The following is a 17,986-nucleotide window of genomic DNA, read 5'->3' on the forward strand; positions in this document are numbered from 1 at the left end:
TCGCTCTTCCTCTCCTCCTCTCCTCTTCACCTCTTATTTCTCTCCTTCTGGATAAATGATTGTCTCTTCAATGCATATTACTAACTCTACTTTCTTTTTCCATGGATTCGTGGCTGCCTGGAACCAGGGGGAGGACCTCGGTCCTCCCCCTGGTTGCTGATGCAACCATGGCCCTGCTGATGCAACTGGCCTGGAGCCGGTCCTGCCAGCTGCTATTATGACATTAATACAGAGATATTAATTTCTGTTTACAATTGTTGCAATTACTCAATTGCTGCTGTCATTATAATCTCATTTCACCCAATCTAATCTGATATCATTTTTAGTTCTCTGAAAAAAAATTATATGTCACGTATACTGTGACATGGCTACGGCCTTACATAGTCTTTTTTTGCATTGTCACTTTTACACCTGCCAAACAAATATTCTGGCATTGTGCTTATAACAAATCAAACAAAAGTTTCGTCATAAGACCAATAAATTGCTGACTTACTGTAGCCGTATGACTCAACTTCAGTAGAAGTCCGTGTGGTGGCACTGATAAAACTGATAAGAGTAGAAAGAGAGCAAGAAGTCTGTCTCTGTCTCTCTGTCTATTGCATAATAGAACAAATAGTAGAGCCTCATTCCAAAACCTCAAAGTCATGATCGAAGTTAATACCGATACTTTGTAAGCCCTTTCTTTCATGCTCAACTTAATGATGAGATCTACTTCCTTATAAAGGTATTGAAGTAGAGAAAAAAATATTTGGAGTCAAATGCTCTTGAAAGCCAAACTGTTTGTAAAAAATGTTTCTTTGTGTGTGCCTATTTATGCTGATTAACCATGATCACAAATTTCACATACAACCTTAAACATGGTTACTAGGTTTGGATAACAAAATTAGGTTTCTTCTTCAGTCCTCTTGTCCATTTGAAAAAGCTCCGTATTTTAATAAATCAATCATTCATTAAATACATTTAAATATGTGATTTAAAGAAGCTCATGAAATCGCTTCATTCAGAAGTTGCAGAGGCAGCAGTTGTTATGACTGTGTTAAGGCTATACACTTTTAGTAGAACTGGTTTATGTGGTCTTGTGCTGTCCAAATCTCACTTAAAAACATGACTAGTCGTTTGTCTGAAATAACGCTGTTTGTGATGAAATATCATTGGTTGCATTACGGGAAGTGTAGTAGGATGTAGTCGTTTTGGAGCTCAGGATGTCTTGGCCTCTGCTCCTTTGATTTTGACCATTGTTATTTAAACATATTTCTTACAAGGCTCCCAACTATAGTGCAATACTAAGATACTGAAAAAACAAGCAAACAAAAACTTTGGTATTGTCACTTAACGTATTCCATCCAATAAGGACTTTTGTGTGCCGAAAGTTTGAACCATCTACAGCCCAGGATACTTTGAACATGGAGTCAATTGTTTAGAAAATAAAGATTCCTGTTCTGCCACACTGCATCCCACCCTGAGAGGCCGGCATCTGTTGTGGCAACCCCCGGCGGAATGGAACAGAGCCCATGGGGGTCAATCATCCAGTTACGGCAGTATCCTCATGCCCTGTGATGGCAGGGGGGAAAGGGCAGCCGCAACGCACCTTGTAAACACTCCTGGTGAGAGGGAGAGTTCAAATTAAAGCGCCCTGAACTGAAAGTGACGACTTTGAAAGGCGAAACCGCACCCTTGGCTCAGAGCTAGGGCTTTTGGCTTTTGGGGGCTGATGTCAGAATTGAACACCTGGGTTAGGGTGGAAACCACCTAACTGAGAGGCCTTCCCTCCATTGCTCTGAGCCAAGACAAGAGTCTTCAGGCTGACGAGGAGCCATACAGGTCTTACAGCCGGGATAGTTAAACATAGCTGCCACTCTGGAGAAACCCTGCCCCACTAGTTGATGCGGGCTGCCAAAGCCAGTCTCAACTCGATGGAAGATATTCAGTGTTGAGCACTGCCTCTGGTGGCGAGTAAGGAGGAAATAGAACAAATGTTCCGTAAGTCTGCCGCAATAAGGAACAGACAATCACACCTTCAAGACCTACTTTGTATTATCAAGGAATGCTTGAGTAATAAGATAAGAAGCAGTGGTTAGTAGTTACACAAAAAACACTATCTTTTTTTATTTGGTTTATTTGAATAATAGATAACAGTAGCACAGGGAAGGAGACGATTGCAAAGACATTTAGATCACCACAAGTGTGTTTAAGATAACGTTTGACTTCTTTGATGCAGCAATTCTGAGAAAATTTACTCGATACAATGTGGATGATGGATGATGGGAACTTCTACCCTCCATTTTGTAGATTATTTAGTATATATTGGTTTAACAGCATGTCAGCCCCTCGTTTTTCTTCCTTTCCATGTCCGTCAATATTAGTAGCTGTCACGATTATATAAAATAAAGCAGAAATACACCAACAAACTCGGCAGTTAGTCAAATCAAGCATGTATTTCCCAAAGTTACAGTATTTTTAGTTAAAAATATCCTCCTTGTGTTACTCCCTCCACTGCAGCTAAGTGATTACATATTATCTGCAGGGAAACGCAAATAGATCATTAAAAAGCAATTATAAAAAGACTGTTGGAGTGTAAATGCAACAATGTGTAAGGATGATATACTGAATCATCAATAAGAGTACTGACGAAACGTGTGGGCGTAAATCATTAACTTTTTTATTTTATTCTTTTGAGTACAACCATTATTTTCAGTCAACAATCAACTATTTCAATTTAAATAAAAAATGTTGGCATGACATGCAATAGCATTTGTAATAGTGGAAAAGGAAAATGGAAAGAAATAGTGATTATGATAAACTGATTTATTAAAAACATGATTATCATTAAAGAAAAACTTGTAGAGCCCATTTTCATGTGTTCATAAGATGTATATTGAGTATTATTACACAATACAGGAATACTACAAAAATATATTTCACATTTTAAACAATACATAAATATAAATATGTCAATCAGTTTTGATTACAGATTTTAGATTTGACATTACCATGAGGTCAGATAGTGATCTATTCTGATCTCCAGCTCTCGGTCACTCAGGTAGATATTGCTTCCGTTTACATTTTTTTATTTTAGATATTTCGGCAGTTAAATGTCGCTGTTGAGGGATTTGTAGCTCATTTAGCTGTGTGATTTGTTTTCTTTACTCAATTGTTCACAACACTCTTCTTGTGGGTGATTCTTAAAGCACACTCTGATAACACTGGTCTGTGGTCCTGAGGCCGACTGGTTGTACTGGTCAGTTGAATATAAAACTGTCCCTTATGATTTACTGTATATGTGATACTCACTGATCAAATGGCACCCTCTTCTGGTAAAGATTAGGCCATCCTCCATCCTTTTACACAGCAGCGGGTTAAAATGTGATTCAAGGTCATGCTGGTTTGTGCCGCATTACTTTTCTTTTTCTTTTCGATTTTCTATACCATGCATTAAGCTGCCCTTTAGATGCCCTTGTTCCATTCTATTATGAGTTAATGCTTCTCCTCAAAGCAAGCCTGACATCCCGATGTAGCGGGTCAATGCCCATGACAAAATGGTTTAATTTTGCTTTAATCAGGTGTCACATTCACAGCAAAAGCCAGGAAGGTGAGTTGTTGGAGAGCTGGGCAGTGGAGCATGTCAGTGCCTTGCTCAGTGGCGGCTGGTTTCATTCAAGATGGGGAGCAGATTTGAACCTCACAAGCCTTATATTCCCTGATGACTTTAGGCTCAGCATTACCCAAAAATAACTGTGCTGCCTGTGCCATGGTTGTTCTAAATGATCTCTCAGGAAGTACTTTTAATTTGACACATTTTTAATTAAAGCGAACATATGGTGGTTAAATGAAAACTTAAGTAGCGCAAATCTTCCTACAAGACAGGCCAAAATAATGCAAAGTGTGTTGTCTGCGCAGTGGTGAGCAGTTTGAATTGGTGTTCTTAAGAGTCTGGTAATCTTCTTAGTGTCGTTAAGTACCCGGCTAGAAATCAGCTACTCCAGATTGTCTCTTCCTGCCCCAGATAAACGACTCAGACAATAACAAAGCGAGGCTCGAGGAAACATGTGGCATGGTCTCTTCACTGGCATGAAATATGCACCTCCTCTTTTTTGGGAACTGTGTTGACAGAGTCGTGGAAGAAGTTCTGGTAGGTCTCCTCAACTTGAAGATGTTTGGCAGCGGCAGTAAGAAGTGGTTTGTGAAGAGGAAGAAGAGGCCGCAGCAGAGGTCTGGCAGGAGGCCATGCACCGGGAAGAAGAAGAGATGGGCGTCTAAGATCCTCAAACAGCACCGCCAAAAGATCCTGAGTGAGCTGGATGTCAGCGCAGTGCTTCCCTACCTGGTATATGATAAGGTTTTCACACTGGGGGAGTACAAGGAAATACTGGGACACGAGTCCAGCAAGAAACGGACGGAGATATTCTTGGACCATCTGTCCTCTAAGGGGCCTGCTGCATTCTGTTCATTCTGCTCTGTTTTGGAGGAAGTTTGTCCTCACCTGCTGACTTCCTTTCTGCTGGATGAAAAAGGTACAACCATTGATTATCCACTAATTATTACGTGAATGACCAACACCAAAGCTAAAGGTCATAGCGAGCTGCATGTGTTCCTGCATTGATGTGCTATTGGAAAAACATTTCAGTGTGCATGAGAACAAAACAGCATTACAGCTCTTCGATCTGTAGCTGCTCTCCACTTATTTTTCCAGTATTATCTTGTGTTGCATTTCATTTTCCGTGAGAAAATGAAAACAAACAAAAGGGAAGAATACTACTTTGCAGTAAGCCACCGCCACAGACTAAGAGCCAGCAAAAATAGCTTCTTAAATCTGGATGTCTGAAGGGATTACTGAGCCACCAGCGATCCCAACTAGCCTCTGACAACATATGGCCTCAACGTGGCTGTACAGTATGCAGGGCGCTGTCTGTGCTGCACTTGTTCCAAAACAAAATGCTTCAATTGCATTTACAAAAAACTGAATACCCTCAAGAAAATGACCCGCATTTACAGCTCAATCTGTGGATAATATCCCACAATTACAATCCTGTGAACCCTACATATTCAACCAGTCAGAGGGGAATTTGTGTAAATTAGCAGAGCCAAACAAAGTGTTTCATATATTAATCTGTTCCTACAGATGGTGCCCCGGGACAGGGCAGGAATGGGGGACTCCCAGTGCCCCCTAACCGTCCAGGAGAGCAACCTCTGTGCTCCCCTCCCATGTACATCGACCCCGTGTTTGACTCCAGGTGAGAGCAACTTTACATTTCACTGAAGTTGAGAAAAACCATCAAAGTGCTTTAATGTCTGATGGATTTATAAGTTGTTAAAATCCACTCTGTGTTATAGAGTGTAGCATTAGATGAACTAAATATTGGCCCCTTTGGCTTATGCTTTCATTTAAATTGAATTTTTAAAGTCTTTCCTGGGGCCAGCAAAAATACCAAATTATTCTTCTGATGTTGGTTAATTGTGTCTAGAAAAACCAGACAGGTGGAGACAAATTGTCTGTTGTTATTGTGATCAACTCATCTCACACTCAAGGAACATTGCAATATCAAGTGTTTTTTGAATGGATCTATTTAGGCATCAGTTTCTGCCAGCATTTTCCAAACCATTGTGTTTGCTTTCTCATTTTCTAATTAACGGCAACTTAATGGAAAGACTTGATGGCCTACGGGAGATTTTGGATCGAAGAATCCATCTCTGTCTTATTGCTTGGCATGGCTCGTGTGCAAAATGTGGTTGCTAACAGGGTTGCTCCTCTGTGCTCTGTTGCTTTATGCTGCTTTGCATGGCAGCATGTCCAGAATGATGGATGTTGTTGATGTGTCGTATCATTGCTTTGCTGCATGTTTTCTGCACTGTCCTGTGCATGCTGATGTTGTTGCTTCTGTTATCATGCCGGTGTCTTATTATCTTATATTACTTTCCCTGTCACTGCTTTGGTTTTAGGACATTTTTCCAATGCTCTGCAGGTGAAAATTAGCTGGCTGATTTTCACTGGCACATTTAGAGAAATGTTGACTATTGTGTGTTGCCCTTATAAATACACAAATAAAAAAATAAATGAAATGATGAAAAGATGTATTGGATATTTTGGAGAAATCTATCCAGAGACTTGAACAATCAATGCAGAGAAACGTTACAAGCAGTGTGCGGTGCCGCAACACTCCGACTCTTTATGTTGTGTTTTCCTTTAATTTGGCCCCATCTGTAGTTGGACAAATTTGGCAGAAATGATCTTGCATAAGTGAAGGCTTGTGCAGCACTATATTCAAGTCTGGTGATTCACAACTGAGTACATAAATGAAATGACAGAAAAGAGGAGCATAAAATGACATCCGCTGAGCTATTCTTTTGTATATGATGGCCGCAGCAGTTCAGTACTCTGGTGCAAGTCCTGCGAGGCTGTTTTTGTCACTGCATGTCAGGCCCTGTGAATGCATCATGACTGAGTGTTGGTGTCTTTCTGGGTGTGTGTGGACCCCTGGAGAGTACCCTTGGCCCAGCTAGCACAGCAGGGGGAGGGGAAAAGCAGGGAGCAGTTGACATTGTGTGTATATATATATATATATATATATATATATATATATATATATATATATATATATATATATATATATATTTGTGTGTGTGTGTGTGTGTGTGTGTGTGTGTTTGTGTGCGAGTGCTTGCTTGGATGTGATGCCTGAAGTGATGGAACAGACAAGCTGATATGCTCCCTAGACCGTTAAGAAGGCCTCTTTAATGTATGACAGCTAAGTCAGCATGGAGACAGCTATCCCAGTGGTCTGGCCCTGGGCACTGACACACACACACACACACACATACACACTCACACTCACACACGCACACACACACACAGACAGGCTGACAGAAACAGACCAACACACACAACACAGCATAGCAGCACACACAGCCAGAATATTCACAGAGCCTCAACAGGAGATGCAGTACGCTAACAAGGCAATGTAAGTCCTCTTGAAATATAATTTCAGAGTTAGATACTTTATTTGAACTCATGCAAGACTCTTGAGTACAGCTGTGAGCGATGATGCTAACATCTGTTGGTGTGAAGGGAGGGTGAGTCGTGTTGCTTCTTTACTTGTCTTGAATGTGTTCCTGTATGTGTGTTAGCTGTTAATATCATAAAGGCGGATTCAGACTCACTAATGGGCAAGGTTGACTGCATGCATGTCTCGATAAAAACGGCATAATCTTTTGTTTATTCACTCTCAGGAGAAGTAGGACAGAAACTGCCTCAAGTCATGGATGCTCAACTTCATAATGTGTGCCAGCATGTGTCCCTGCGTGACAGAGTGAAGCATGTCTGCTGCCGTGCGTGTTAGAAATGTGGAAACAACCTGGGAATATGTTCCTCGTGGCGAACTGTTTCTGTGTTGGCTTGTTGCCTTTCTGATCTGCACACTTTCTCTGATCCAGAGCAGAAGAGCAGATTGATTGTCAGCTGTGTGGGTTCAAAGAGACACTGTGTTTATTAGTTTGGCTTTTCGTGTCCGCCTCTGGTCAGAATCCTGCTGACTGAGAGCAAACATGCAGCATTTAATCACATCTCTGGGCTTCTGTCTTAAAGGGCACAAAGGACCTGTGTATCACTGTAAGAGCAGCGGAGGAACTGATGTGAGGCTGACTGAATCCAGTTTACGGGCCGTTAACTGCCATATTGTTTTCAACTGTTTTTGAAACCAGCAATATAAAAACATCAAGAGCAATCGCCTAGAATTAAAGCGCTGATCTAAGTGCATTAAATGCACGATTACGCAGAATTATTGATTGGATAGCTAGCATTTGTTTTTTCTTTTACAGCTGCAGGATATATCACTACAGAGGATGTGAGTATGATTCACTAGGATGTGTTGGCCATGTGTTTAGATCTGTGGCCTTATATGTATATGTGAGGCTGCAGCGATGATGTAAGTCACCGTGCCTTCATCCATAAGTGGAGAAAATGAGATGCTGGCAGGTCGAGGAGGAGGAGGAGGAGGAGGAGAAGGAAGAGGAGGAGGAGAAGGAGGAGGAGGAGGAGGAGGAGGAAGAGGAGGAGGAGAGATTAGCTGGAACTGTGAGGTTATGCTTCTCTGTGCTGATGACTCACCTCACAGCACATAGAGAGAAAGCACTGCGACAGCACTGAGGTGTGACTGTGTGTGTGCATGTGTTTCATTACTCTTGTTCTTCTTGGTGCAGTGCATTCATGTGAAGAGGACTTTCTCTGTGAACTTCTCCTCTCTGTTTGGTGCAAAAGTAATAAATCACGGTAGTGGTTCTTAGGGCTTTCGTCCAGGTTTGTCTCCTCTGGGAGCAGCCTCTGAGTCCTACAAACCATCTTTGATTTTGCTGTAAAGAAAGAAAGTAGACAAGAGAGTCTAAGGACACAAGAAAGAAGGGCAGCCCCGTCTGTCCTATTTAGTTGCTTGGGGTGAAAAAAGGGCTTTCGTGTGATATTAGCTCACAAGTGTGCCAGTGCATCTCTGTGTGAACGTGCTTGTGTCGGTGTGTGCGGCGCGCAATAAAAGATGTCAGCAGTGGGTTCTCATGTGAGAAGGGTAATGATGGGGCAGGCAGCTTCAAGCCATTACTGTCGAGATGCAGAGGAGGGATGCCAATGTAAAATCAAGGTGCTGCATGCAGCCGGCTTCAGACTGCAGCACAGCCACTGACCCACTGCTGTCTCAACGTTTCCCCACTGACACACTACTACTGGTTCCCATACTCGCTCCCTGTACTGTGTTTGTGTGTGTGTGTGTGTGTGTGTTTATGAAAGAGAGAAAGGAGGCTGCTGTGTGTGTGTGTGTGTGTGTGTGTGTGTGTGTGTGTGTGTGTGTCCCTAACAGTTTCCCTATCCACTAATGATTGCTGTGTCTTACATGCCTGATAATGACGAGCCGTAGCGTCTGATTAATCAGGAGAGTCATCTGGACGGCGTCCTCGTCAATGGGAGGTGACAGAGTGCGCTGCTGGTAGTTTTGTTGCTGCTCTGATGATTCCATTAGCGGTGTATTAGTTGAGTGTTGACTGGATACAAAAAGGCTACTAACAGGAAGAAGCAACATTTTCTGTATGAAGAATCATTCTTTACAATCTAAAGCCAAGATTGAAAAAATACTGAGGTCACCCCACCTACACCAAAAAGACAGGTTCACTTCTTTTTTCATTGTGTGGGTTTTTTAGCTCTTACATTCAAGGGTAATGTATTGTCAATGTGCAACAGGATTGCTCAACGACATGCAGTTGCAGCTCATTTTATACACAAGAAGAAACACATGACAAAAACATTTTTTTATTAGCATCAGGATAAATGTAAACAGCTGCACAAAAAAATCATACATCATACATCTACGTGCGCCACTGTTACCATGGCATGAATATAATTATTGCATTTGGGTGTAACAATAAGTAAAAAAAATAGCAGTCTAAAAATCTAAAACAATGTGTAGTTGTTGCAGTTAAATATTTAACATTTATTTCAACACTTTGACATACTAAGGACATCTTATTAATACAATTCAGTACATATATATAAATACAATTCAGTATATATATATATATATATATATATATATATATGTATATATATATATATATACATATATATATATGTATATATATATATATATACATATATATCATGTAGCATACAGATAAGTGGTCCTGCACTTGATTGATGATTGCAAATGTATTGATAAATTCCCCAAACCAACTTAAGAGCTGTGTACAAAGGCACAAAAACGATAATTTTGTTTGTTTACTCCTCGTTTGCATTAATAGCACACACACACAGAGCCTACACTTACGCTAATTTCCTTAAAACATACACAGTTATTCCAACTTTAACTAACCTTATGCCTCTTCGGGGGAGTGCTAAAATCGTTACTGTTTCTAATTTGTATACAAAACTGACCATATTTTCCATAGCTTTTCAACCTTAAATCCGCGAACAATGCAACTTCCTTTTAAACTCCCAGAGCCGCCTTCAAAATAAAAGCATCTCATCTTAAAAAACAGGAGTGACGAGAACAAGAGATGTGAACACGCACCATGGGGCCTAATGAGAATGGCCCCGGGAGAGCCTTTTTTAGGACGCTGATTGGCTAAATTGTATGTCACTCATTTATAGCTTTAATCAGTGATTGGCTAAACTGCTTATTAGACCCGTCTTTCTTGGGCCAAATCGATTCGGTGCCAGCACGTGCACGGCGCAGTAGAGACCTGCACGGGGCAGTAGGTGCACGGGCGGAGAGGACAAGCAGGAAAAGCATATATTTTGCGCAGATATCCTATTTTACAAATATTACTGGGTGTATTCCATGTCTCAAAAACACAAATATTGACAATTTTTATAATGTATTAATATTATTATAAGTTTTATAATTAATAATATTATAAATAAATGTATAGTTTTTGTTTTTGGTGGCTGAAGGTGGGCCCAGGCCCCATGGCCCTCTATTGGCCGGCCGCCAGTGAAACCCAGATATATGTGAAGAATCCATGTTTTTGTTTATTTAAAATATACGTTTTATTTCTTCTTGCTACACAGATATTCTTCTCATCAGAAAATACTGCATGGGAGAATTTTTGGACACATGAGCACGAAATGAATTTAGGTTCCTTTAATGCCCTGAAGGGGCTTCTGCTTCCAGTCAGCCAGAAGTAACTAACTGGCAACCACAAAAAGAGCTGTTTTAAATAACAGAAAAGGCCTGATGTTCATTCTCTGCATATTACATTAGACATAGCTCTAAATTTAAAGCTATACAAACTTAGATGTTTATTTTAGAAATAGAAGCCTTTACCATTGACGTTATTTCACATAACCCCACACTGTAGCACATTTAAACATGCAGTTATATGTTTACCCTATACTTGCCAAAGAGAGATTTACACTGACTGTACGGCCGGTTTGCATAACGCACACACTATGTGGAGGATACTTTCATCCTTAGAGCACTACCGTGTGATAGGTGCATACATTTTTAGCAACGAGGGCTACAGAGGGGTCTGTTCCCCTGATGCTGGCGATGTCAGTGCCTTGCTCTGCCTGTTTAGCTGTATGGTAGAAATCTTCTGGAGGACACTATAGTTGCTCAAGTTCATTTTCAGCATGTGCATCAGTCAGATTTTTCCTAATTAACAAACCAGGTAATCCCTTTATCACATAATGTGTATAACTGCTATTGGGGTATTGTATTCCTCATGGCAAATAATATAAGATCCTCAGTTTCCGTTTATCTTGCATCCTCAGACCTCTTGTGCTGTCAGCATCTTTGTTAAGTCTGTCTGGTCTAGTGAGCGTGAGAAGTGCACCTCTCTACTCAGGTGAGCACTTCTCTACTCCTCTAAGACTTCAAAGTCTAGACTAATCGACTTCCTCTGAAGCTTAGAACGGCACCAGTGTGTCAGTCTATTGAACGAAAAACAACCCACGTCAGCCTCTGTTTGCTGCTAATGACAGGTGGTGTGGGCGCAGGCCACTGAGACAGAGCTGCTGTGTACTGCACCTCCATGAATTTAACAAACACCAAGCCACTATTTAATCTGATGTATCAACATCAGATTAACATCAAGTATCAACATATGTCACATTAACTTTAAATTATTTATGGACAAGGTATACTACTATTCTGTTCTTCCTGATATGGGAAGAAATATGTGCAGCATCACTAAGACAACTCTTCATTTATATTTTAAAGACAGAAGGTGTAAGAAGCGTCACGGGATGAAAATATGTGTGAATTATTGTGAAAATGGGGAAAAGACAATCACAAAAATATATTGTAACAGGTAGGAGAGGTTTAAAACACAATGAGTTCATAAAAGAGAGACATAATTATAACAATAAGATTTGTATAGTAGGTGTTTCCAGTCAAATAGTCCAATGAAATTAGTTAAGTAGAATGGGTGAGAAAGTATGAAAATGATTCAAAAATTCAATGTCCAGGAAAGGCTCAGTCCAGTAACACAGGATGCATCATGTATGTGATGTGCAGAATTAATATAGTAATAATCACTCAGACTTATAATAATGATATCCTCACGTAGCTGTTACACTCACAGCACTTTCACTTTGCATTCACATTGTTCTGGGTTAGACAGAGTAGATTGACTCCATATGAGCTTGTAGGTTTATTATTGACCTGAGTGACCTTGGATAAGTTTGTCAAAAGAATGTTTGCGCAATCTGAAAATGGAAAAGGTTTTGATGAACGTCATGCGATGCAACTGAAAACTCACTGTCATTCGCATCTTATGTCCTCCATCAGCAGATAGAGTTTACTCAGAGACATAACATATCTGGGACTGATATTCAGAGTTTACTCCATTCACTGATGAAGTCCACAAGATGTGACTGAAACCTCCTGAACATTTCCTTGAAGTGGATCTTGAGCAATTGTTTTGGGTAAACTAAATACGTAACATACATAAGTAACTACTACTAAACCGTTTTGACTGCAGACATTTTGACATGGCATGAGACAGTAGATGGATTTCCATCCACCTTTTATAAGGTACATTTTCTATTTGTGAGTGGAAATGCCCAAAATGTGGAATAAACACGGAATAATGCAAAGTTCATTTAAAACAGACCTTGCGAATTACTCAAAACGTATCAAAGCATTAAACGTCCACTGAAGATACGTAAAATATCGGTAGACGACAAACATCCAATCTATGTGGAGTGGTGAGGAGACTACAACCTTCCTCCAGCGAATACATGAAATAAACATAAATGTTTTATTTACATTATGTTTATTACGTTATTTTTATGACTTTGAGGTTCGACTGGCACTGACAATCATGTCATCTTGTTGCACCCTGTTCTTCCGCAGTGGGGAATAAACACAACCATATTCTTTATCTCATAATATTCTCATACTAGATGGGAATGAATATTGATTTGCATTTGATTTTATATTCTGGAAATTCAGGTGTGCTAGAAACTGAAGCAAATACAGAGAATTCATGTTATTATGTGCACCTGTGACATGTCAAAATGTCTCCTGTGATAAACCACACAGAACAGGAAATGCCCACAAAGAGATTCCCCACCTCCATCAACAGGAGGAAGGGGGCTCAGACTATCTTGTTCCGCCCCTGTGAGTCATTACTGGTTCCAGGAAGCACTGTGTTACACAGACGATACTCCACTTTCTAAATAAGCTCCCGTTAACAAGTAATTAAAGACAAAGTGTAGACTTCCTAAACAGATGCTACAACCGAGCCCCTCCAAATGAATCGGCCCCTCGCCTCCCTCTTCTTCCTCCCCCTCCTCCTCCCTCCTCCTCTCCCTGTCGCTCCCCTCTGACTACACACACTCTCTCCCACTACCTCACACACACGGACGCCTGGACGCTGCAGCGTTTTTTGAAGAGAGTGTTTCCAGCCCTGGATAGGAGGGAGGAGGCAGGAGGCAGGAGGAAGGCGATAATGTCCAAATCTTGACCGTATTGAAAAAAGAAAGAAAGACAAGAAAGACATTACAAATCGGATGGATCGGCGATCTGTTGACGAGCGCTAAAACACGGTCAGAGTGTCATTGCAGACATGGGTCGCAGCGGTACGACACCTTTCGCTCAGCTCCTTGGGGAGTGTTTTCACTGTCAGTCCTTCAGCGCTGGAAATGGCGTTGTGATGCTGAGCATGGAAGACGCAGCGGAGGCGGATGCCAGGGAATAAAGAAATATATGATCACCTGTGATTTTCTTTGGGTTGGATTTTTAGTAGCGGTGGACAGTACCATGGTGAATTACCAGAAATACATTACTGTTATGCAGCTGGCTCTGGGGGTGACCGCCTCCAACAAAGAACATTGTCTTCCACCCAGGAAGCGTATGTGGTGAGTATGAATCTTGGTGCGGATGGTGATGATGATGATGATGATGATGATGATGGTAATGATGATGATGAGGATGATGATGCAGGTTGGGAGAAAAAAAAAGGAAAAAAAGAAAGAAAGGGGATCTGCGATGAGCCGAGTTGTCGCCTCCCACATCTTGTCAAAGGATGAGCGGGTCACGGAGCCACGGTGCGCCCGCTCACTCTCCAAAATGACATAATATTCCGTTCATCCACTGCAGCCAGTCTGCACCATGTTGCAAGCTTCACAAACCCACTGTGGTCGATACACACTAGGTACGGCAATTGCTCCGCATGCTGGGAGTTTGTGTGCGTGGATGCGTTGCCTGTGCGCGTTCGCGACGCCTATAGTCCAGTGGCTCCATCTATTGTCCTTCCTATCCACCAGTTTGTAAAGTTGAATGCGTATAGGGATGATGTCATAGCCTCATCAGTGTTTCCTTGCCTCCAACTTCATGTGCTTTAATGTACTATATGGCCTCCACTGCACTGCTGCTGTCACTGGAAATGTCACCATTAAGCTAACCATGTAGTAAACCATTGCCCTTCCTCCTCAAAGCCCTCTTAACCCCACTGCTGTGTTGTAATTAATTAATAAAATGTAAAGCATGAAACATGATCCCCTCCTGTTTTTAATTCATGTGCTGCAGCCAGGCCTCTGTACACCTCTCATTGCCATGTATATTAAACATTTTCTACCCATACTCTGCTCTCAGCATGTGTGTTTGTGTCTTGTATCCACCTCGTCAGTGTCCTCATTACTTTGTGTGCCTGTATGCCAGTATATTGCAGTTACCACCTCTCATTGTCTCTCTTCCTCTCCTCCCGCGGCCTCATTCATTTGTTTACTTTAAGACAGACTTTCATTCCTTTTCCTCGCTGTAAGCAGTTTGCCACCGAGGCTGCAAAGTGTGTGACATAGTATCCCTAATTACAGCTGGATTACCATCTTGTTTGAAAGCAAAGACTGTTAATTAGTCAATAGGCTCAATGGCCTTCTGACAGTGTCTCACACAAGCTCAAAACATATCGCACGGTGTGGATAATTTAACCACATAATGCAGTTATGTCAGTGTGGCTCCAGTGTGTGAAAGGCTGAACTATTATCATCACCTCTTTTAAGCCAAACTAAACCACAAATCGTTTCAAGCAAAGACAAAACACTGGTGCGGAAAATCTCTGGGCGTCATATTGTCTTGAAGAAGATTGTCATGAATAAAGGAGGTTTACAAACTTGAATGTGATGACGTGTAAGTACCTCCAAGTTTACATTATGCAAATAGTGTGTGTACAGCGAGATGTTTTTGCAGTTTGTAGTTTTAATGGTGTAATAAGGCGTTTCATTGTTTTTCAAGAACACGGCCACCATCTGTTCTGGAGAAGAGGAGCGATGCCACCAAAGTGCTGCTGTAACCTCATCAGGGGTCAGACGGTTATCACATGCAGCTTTGTTTATCTCTTGGTCTCCTTGGCTAATTATATAGCTCAGTCATCCTCTTATTAGCCTAATTGCCCCCCTAGGAGAAGATAAGGGATTTCACTGAGACAGAGGTCTCCTTTCATGTTTCTTCTGTCACTGTTGTTCTGATACCTATCTCCATATTCAAGAAGATTTTAGAACGAGCTCTTCTTGTCTTCTCCACAGCAGTGCACTTATAAGGCTAACCTTATGTAACTCTTCGAGCAAGCTCCTGACCTTGTTAAAAATAAAAAATAAATGTACAGCCAGAGTGAAAAGCAGCAGCCCCATCTTATTTGATGTGGAGTGAAAAGGCTGAGTTCTTCATGCACCTCCAATAATCCAGTATGAAACACTGACTGATCCATAAGAGGTTTTTTTGTGTCTCACCTATTTATCATCATATATCACATAAAGGACCATTCCAGGATTTTTCTTCGCTTCATTTACTCTCCCAGCGTTTGGGTACAACCAACCATTTTGCTCATCATGTTGCTGCGGTTTGGATGTTTTAATGTGAAAATGTTTTTCTACCTTTCAAGCAGGTGTTGCTTTGTATTAATATACCGTTATATGTGTAATTTATCACACTGAATATCATTTCTGCAATTCAAAGTGTTGTTATAAGCAATGCAGTGCACTCTTTTCAAACCAATCTCCATTTAAAGTTAATTACCTCCAAACAACAATTGATCTTTGACAATAAAATATTGCAGACTTTGTATTTATAGTAACTGTGATAGATTACACGTCTGCAGAAAATTTGAAGGTACTGCTAATTCTTATTTGTGCTAATTCACTAATTCTGTAATATCACATAGACACTATTATAATTGGGATTTGCAGAATCTTTAGTTATAATGTAAAAATCATGTAGGATCATTTAAAATTGTTGAATTATGTAGATAAGGAGATAAAACTGGCAAAAACACTGAGATGGTCCCTTTTTAAATCTAGAAACATTGGTATGAACAGAAAAGTTCTTAATAATATGGCTTCAGAAATCATATTGACACATATCATAAATGCGACACCAAGTAGACACCAAAACCTCCAATTTGTTTTATAACATATTAACCGTATACATATAGCAAAACAATATATGAAATATAGAATCTGGGATTAATCTTCATGACAAATGTTTATCCTAGTTGTCATCCTCTGCTTCATAATTGTCATTCGCATCATCAGTAAAAGTAATAGTAGTCGTAAAAATAATAGTTGTAGTTTCAGTTGTAACGGTAATAGTTGTAGTACTATTACACTGCCTTCCTTGTGGCTCAAGCTGCCGAATGTGAGTAAATCTGAGTCTTTATTCTTCTACTTTGTTCTCATCCTTCTCAACTGAATATTATACAAGAAAATGTGACAAAACACCTAATGGATGTGCTCTAATGCAACGCTCTGTAGTGCGCAGTGTCCTCATTTAATAGGCTTGTGTTTTTGGATATTTCTGTGTAGATGGAGACCTTGTGAAACATGTAGTGTCTGCCCACCTGACTTAAATGCAGCATGGTGACATTGTAGCGTTACGTTTCAGGTGTCAAGTGCATGAATCATAAACGCTCAATGAATACAATATTAAGTTGTCTCAAAGCCAATAAACACATATCAAGTTTCTTTGTAGTTATCAGACATGAAGCACAATAATGATAAATGCACAGTGTAACTTAAAACGCCTTGGGTTGCAAAGTGTAGTGCTTCATATTTGTCATCTACTCTCTGCAGGGATTTTGGAGAAAGATGATATATTGATAACTTGATGAATGTGACCTTTTCGATCAAAACTGCTCTATACCATTTACACTGTGTTTCCACGTCCAAAAGAAAGTGGAGAAAAAAAAGAAATGCCCCACTAATACACAATGCTGGAGCTATTATTTGAAAATGAATCTATGGCAGTTATGATAATTGAAGATTTGTTTAGTCTTTTGGAAGTCTTGCTAAAGCTTCCAAAATGGAGGATCCGCTGGTTTCCTCTTTAATGTTATTGTAAATTGTGTTAAGTTTAAATAAATCTTTTTGAGCTTTGGTAACTTACGATCACCCCTATTTTTTTATTTTTTTACGAAAACAATTATTTGAGCAATAAAATAACCAATACTATTAATAATAATAATAATAATAATAATAACAATAATAATAATAACAATAATAATACATGATAGGTTACCTCAATAAAAGGAATTACTATTTAATATTTGTCAACTCTCCTAACAAGGATTATGAAAAGCAATGAAATATATGTATTTAGAATGAGATCATTATTCCGTCACACAAATACATTTAGTGTACAGATGTACAACAGGATGTGACATCACTGAAAAACACACAGATTTAAACAGAGCAAACCACTTCATTGCATTTGAGTACAGAATTTAAGCATCCTGATTTTAAGGTTGCTCTTTACATAATTGCAGCCTTAACTCTGTCCCATTTCTGGTCAAATGGTCAGAGCTGCTTCCTGTTCTGATCTCTCAGCGTGTAGCGGTGAGATTACACACCGCTCTGCTCCAACACTTATACCATCAACTGAACAGAGACTGAGCGTGCCATGTGCATCACATTCTCCTAAAATTAGAGGAGGCACAGCTACATTTGCCTTTGATAAAGGCTGAATAGCAGCAGCAGCAGCAGCTCTCTAAATTAGGAATAATCTTAACAAAC

General features: G+C 40.3%; 1 protein-coding gene across 1 annotated transcript in view; it reads left to right on the plus strand.

The window, feature by feature from the left end:
* Positions 1-4,075: 4,075 nt before the first annotated feature.
* tjp1b (tight junction protein 1b) overlaps positions 4,076-17,986 on the plus strand; it is a gene marked incomplete at its 5' end in the record, with an annotated part of 61,690 nt that continues 47,779 nt past the window's right edge. Inside the window, 2 exons of the mRNA XM_079223284.1 lie at positions 4,076-4,511; positions 5,120-5,231. Coding sequence (XP_079079410.1) covers positions 4,076-4,511; positions 5,120-5,231 — 548 coding nt within the window. The remainder of the gene's footprint in view (positions 4,512-5,119; positions 5,232-17,986) is intronic.

The sequence above is a fragment of the Taurulus bubalis genome, assembly GCF_910589615.1.
Source record: "Taurulus bubalis genome assembly, chromosome: 9".
Classification (NCBI taxonomy): domain Eukaryota; kingdom Metazoa; phylum Chordata; class Actinopteri; order Perciformes; family Cottidae; genus Taurulus; species Taurulus bubalis.